Below are 5,155 nucleotides of genomic sequence, written 5' to 3' on the forward strand. Positions count from 1 at the left end.
ATTAATTATGTATGGATCACCTAGTTAGATCGGACAATTTAATCATTTAAATCGGTTAAACCAAATAGGAGACCTCTGCCACGTTCGGCTCGGGTTTCACAACATTACTATAAACTAATACAGAAATTGATAAGTCCTAAAAGTATGGGTAGGATGGCATATCAACTCAACCAATAGCTTATCAATTAAAATATACCAGTGAAATCATAGATTCATATGTGCTAGACTAGTCTTAATGTTGATGATTAATATTTTTACTTACAAAATTTGTTAAAACAGAATTTATAGCTTTATTATATATTGTTATAACTTTGCTTTAAAAGTATAAACATGTTGGATCCTCCACAACAATTTTTTGATAAAAATTAAATCAATTTCCCAAAAGAAAATTATAAATGAAAATTGACCCTACAATTTAAATGAAAACCGATTAGAATAACCAACATATTTTAAATAAAATCAAACCAGTATTACCGAAAGATTTAATAAAAACCAGTCACTATAATTGATACATTTTAATAAAAACCAGCCAGTACTGATATAATTATTATAAGCTACTGATGTATATTGGTTGTTTTACGAAATTCTGTTTCTTATTCAGGCAAAGGTTACAGATAAAGACTATACATTTGTGCTATTCTGCTCAGTGTAGAAAAATTAACATTGAACATAACAGCACAAATGTAAGCAAAATAAATAAGGAGAACTTTACATGTTAAAACTACTTCATACAGCTGATAGAGATTAGATGTACAGAATTGTAAATCTCTGAATTCTTTTAACTGGTTCCCGGGCGTCCACATGAAAATACCATCTCCTCTGGTGTTATCTCAACATGTCAACAACTTTGAAATGGCATGAAAAGGCAAATATTACAAAACCAACTACTTCCATAGGTAGATAGTGACCAATGATCATTTGGGGTTCCTAAGAACAATGATGACAGAGTCACCACGGAGAAACATTTTGCTGATGAATCTGTCCTTGTTAACTGGCTGAGCCTTTTTCTTTCCCTTACCAGTTTTCGGCACCTGATTAAACAAAATTAGCTCATTAGCTGATATAACAAGTGCAAGGGAAGTAAATCCAAAGAAACAGAGCATACCTCAGTCCACATCTCCCGGACATTTTCAAGGACCATGTTGCAGTGTCTATCAAAAGCCCGAACACGACCAAGCAACTTTTTATTGTTGCGACAATTAATCAGAACCTGCATGGATGAAACATTAGGAAAAAAAACACATCAAATAACCTTTGAGCCTGCCCCAATCCTCAGAACCTCCAAGTATTATATAATTTCAGACCAAAAATACCTGAGTATTATTTTTAACACTCATCATAAGTACAGACAGTGGTCCAGTGTTGAATTCTTCTTCCTCATTCTTATTCACTGCCTGAAACAAACAAGGTAATTAGATAAGCCACCAAAGCATAGTAAACACCATTCTAAAGCCCCTACTCTAAAAGCTACAACAGTACAAATTTACAAATACATCAATCAAGCTGCTGCGCACACAGAGCAGGGATGGATAGAACTAAAATTCCTGCAACAAAAGTATGTTCAATGTTTCACATCACAATATGATTGAACATGACTACCACATTTCAAATATGGAAATTGGACAGATTAATTTTGTTTGTTTATTACAGCATGCACTCCAACCTATGATTAAGATACAGTTGAAGATAAAGGCAAACATGCAACAGATTGTTTTGTATTAATAGACATTCAGCAGAGCAGGTTGTGAGCATAGAAGATGCATAATAATAGAAACATTAAGCAGTCTGAGAATCACAATACCAAACTTCAATTAATAAATAGCTTAAAGAATAAAAGAACTTACATCTTCCTCCATTGGCCGGCTTGAAAAGAGAAAGCGGGAAAAGAAAGCAAAATGTTAGCATTTAAGGGGAAAAAGTATAGATTGTCTAATAATAGTCAGGAAAAATCAACAGAAGATGGTAATAGAAAAAATACCTCATTTAGGAATAGTTCAGTTCCAAAGTTGTTCAAATAAATCTGCAAGTTGCATAATAGAGAACGTATCAATGATAGATTCAAAGAAGAAATGAGGAACCATTCACTAAACTTTGAAATAAATTGCAAAGAATAAGAAACTTTGAAATAAATTGAAAAGAGATAAATCTGCAAGTCAGGATGAAGAGTGACAAAATGAGAAGAGCAGCAAAAACATAAGAAAGTCTCTTCAGTTCAGGTCTCCAATAATTTTCCGCATGGACAACTCGGAAGAACGAAAGTTATTGTTCTGATCATCCTCAGAGGCTTTTAAATTAATTTCAATTAACAAAAGACACAAAAAGCATACACAAATAGAAGAGCTATTTTAATAAAGAAGCAAGCACACAACTCTACAATGCTAATTATGATAGCCATGCACTCATGGTTACGAAAAAAACAGCTGAGTTGTGTGGACAATAGAGTGAACAATGAACTAATTGATCATCCTCAAACGAGGAGGGAGAGTGGGGGATGAAAGCATGTATCGAAGCCATCCTCAGTTCAGGTCTCCCATAATTTTCCGCATGTATAACTCGGAAGAACGAAAGTTATTGTTTTGATCATCCTTGGAGGCTTTTAAATTACTTCAAATGCAGAACAGGCTAAAAAACATATAGAAAAAGGAAAAACAACTGAAAATGTGAACAACAGACTGAATGATAATCCTCAAAGGGCCAGGGAGAGATGAATGAAAGCATATACTGAAAGCTTCCTCAGTTCAGGTCTCCAATAATTTTCCGCATGGATAACTCGGAAGAACGAAAGTTATTGTTGTGGTCATCCTCGGAAGCTTTTCAATAAAGAAGCCTATACAGAAAACTCTACAATGCTAATTATACTTGATAGTCATGCACTCATGCTTAAGTAAAAACAGCAGAATATTTTGCACAAAAGAGTGAACAATAGACTAATTGGTCACACTCAAAGGGGGAGGGAGAGAGTGAGACAAAAGCATATATCGAAGCCATCCTCAGTTCAGGTCTCCAATAATTTTCCGCATGGACAACTCGGAAGAACGAAAGTTATTGTTTTGATCATCATTGGAGGCTTTTCAATTAGGTTTAATGTAAAATGGGCTAAAAAACATACAAACATAAAAACAGCTGAAAAGTGTAAACAACAGACTAAATGATAATAATGAAAGGGGCAGGAGAGGAATTAAAGCATACACTGAAACCTTCCTCAGTTCAGGTCTCCAATAATTTTCCACATAGATAACTCAGAAGAACGAAAGTTATTTTTTTAATCATCCTTGGAGGGTTTTCAATTAGTTTTAATGCAGAATAGACAGAAAACCATAAACAAAAAAAACAGCTGAAAAGTGTGTACAGACTAAAAGTTAATCATCAAAGGGCAGGGGGAGAGGGATAGAAAGCACATACTGAAACCTTCCTCAGTTCAGGTCTCCAATAATTTTCCGCATGGATAACTCAGAAGAATGAAAGTTATTGTTTTGATCATCCTCGGAGGCCTTCAGTTAATTTTAATGCAAAGAAGACTTAAAAACCAGATCCAAAAGTAAAAACAGCTGAAATGTGAACTATGGAGGGGAAAACAGATAAATTGAAAAGTCTGAACAATGAAATGAAAGCATATACTGAAACCTTCCTCAGCTCAGGTCTCCAATAGTTTTCCGCATGGACAACTCGGAAGAACGAAAGTAATTGTTCTGATCATCCTCAGAGGCTCAGTTTATATTCAAATACAGCACATATACATTTAACAGAACTATTCCATTAATAAAATAAGCAAAAAAGAAACAGGTTTTTAAATAAATGCGTATTTTGGGCAAACAGCCTAATTAAGTGCTTAATCAAAAGCGTGAACGAACTCATATGTTAAAGCTTATAGAATTTATTGCTAAAAAGATCTTCTAGAACCATAAACTACAAGGTTGACAATCAAGCTTAAGTAAAACATCTAGATCCTTGTGGAAAATTTAAACAAAATACAAATTAATCAATCACTTTCAGAGAAAGACATCGAGAATAAAAGCATAAATTGAAGTCTCTTCAGTTCAGGTCTCCATGTATCTTCCGCATGGATAAACTCAGAAGAACGAAAGTTATTTTTTTCATCATCATCAGAGACTCTTTCACTGAGTTTTGAAATGGTAAGACTCACTATACATTATTTACACAAGTTTTAAGACCACAAACAAAATCTCTTTCAAATTAAAGCAATTCCAATCCATTCAAAATAACAATGTGATGGTATGAATAAAAAATTAGAGCTGAAACCCCCAAATTACATTTACACGAATTTTCAGTAACTCCAAAAAATATAGATTTTCACAAAACAAATAAAAAATAATGAATGGTGAAGCAAAAGCTATCAACGGCTTAAGAAAAAGATAGAACAATACAGAGGACTACATATTGAACGAATTAAATTCTGTAATAAGCAAAAGCTATAAAACGAATTAATTAAATTAAAAAAAGCTAAAGCTAAAGTGAAGAAGAGAACCACGCTAAGCTTACTTGGTTGGAAGAGAAAGAGATCTGAAGCTTGGAAAGGCACGAATGCAATGGCCAAACCAGTAGAAGCCTCAGTACATTTTATAGTGTGAAATCTCCAAAACCCTAACTTGGTTCTCCTCTTATTGTATGAGGTTTTTTGTTTCAACGGATTAAACTTAGTTGGTTGGGTAGGCCCAGTTCTATTCGGCGCATGGGTCTTCCAAAACTATTATTATATTATTATTATTATTACATCAAAGCCCAACGAACCCATATGAGATTTTTTGGATGAAAAAATGGTGGCCATTAATTGACACTAAATTAAAAATGAAAATCAAGATAATGGTGATTAGAGTTGGTGTAATTATATCATGTTGGTTATCTAACCGATCATGTTTTTTGTATTAATATATAATAGTTTAATCGGTGATTCAGTAATTAAATCGCATATTAATAAAAATAAATGTGTATATACTATACTAACATTAATATTGAAAAATTAATAAAAAATAAAAAATACTTTAATTTACGCCATTTTCTAAAACAAAATATGTTTCTTGATGATAGATCAAATTTTAGAAGTATAAATAAATGTGTTGATCCCCACAACATTTTGGTAAAATTTAAGTTATTTTTATAAATAAAAATTGTAATTTTAAATCAAAATTGATTGGTA

The 5,155-nt window shown here is 32.8% G+C and overlaps 1 protein-coding gene and 1 long non-coding RNA gene across 2 annotated transcripts; one reads left to right on the top strand and one right to left on the bottom strand.

The window, feature by feature from the left end:
* On the bottom strand, nucleotides 696–4,599 carry LOC109363205 (small nuclear ribonucleoprotein Sm D2-like). The gene is made up of 6 exons (XM_019609377.1): nucleotides 4,501–4,599; nucleotides 1,979–2,020; nucleotides 1,845–1,863; nucleotides 1,314–1,394; nucleotides 1,106–1,210; nucleotides 696–1,031 (listed from the first exon to the last, which is right to left on the bottom strand). The coding sequence occupies exons 2-6, from the start codon at nucleotides 1,981–1,983 to the stop codon at nucleotides 915–917; spliced, it is 327 nt and encodes a 108-aa protein (XP_019464922.1). The 5' UTR covers nucleotides 1,984–2,020; nucleotides 4,501–4,599; the 3' UTR covers nucleotides 696–914.
* On the top strand, nucleotides 2,865–3,797 carry LOC109363206. Its single transcript, XR_002109476.1, has 2 exons — nucleotides 2,865–3,211; nucleotides 3,423–3,797. It is a non-coding gene; the product is annotated as an uncharacterized LOC109363206 (long non-coding RNA).

Source organism: Lupinus angustifolius, chromosome LG13 (assembly GCF_001865875.1).
Source record: "Lupinus angustifolius cultivar Tanjil chromosome LG13, LupAngTanjil_v1.0, whole genome shotgun sequence".
Lineage (NCBI taxonomy): Eukaryota > Viridiplantae > Streptophyta > Magnoliopsida > Fabales > Fabaceae > Lupinus > Lupinus angustifolius.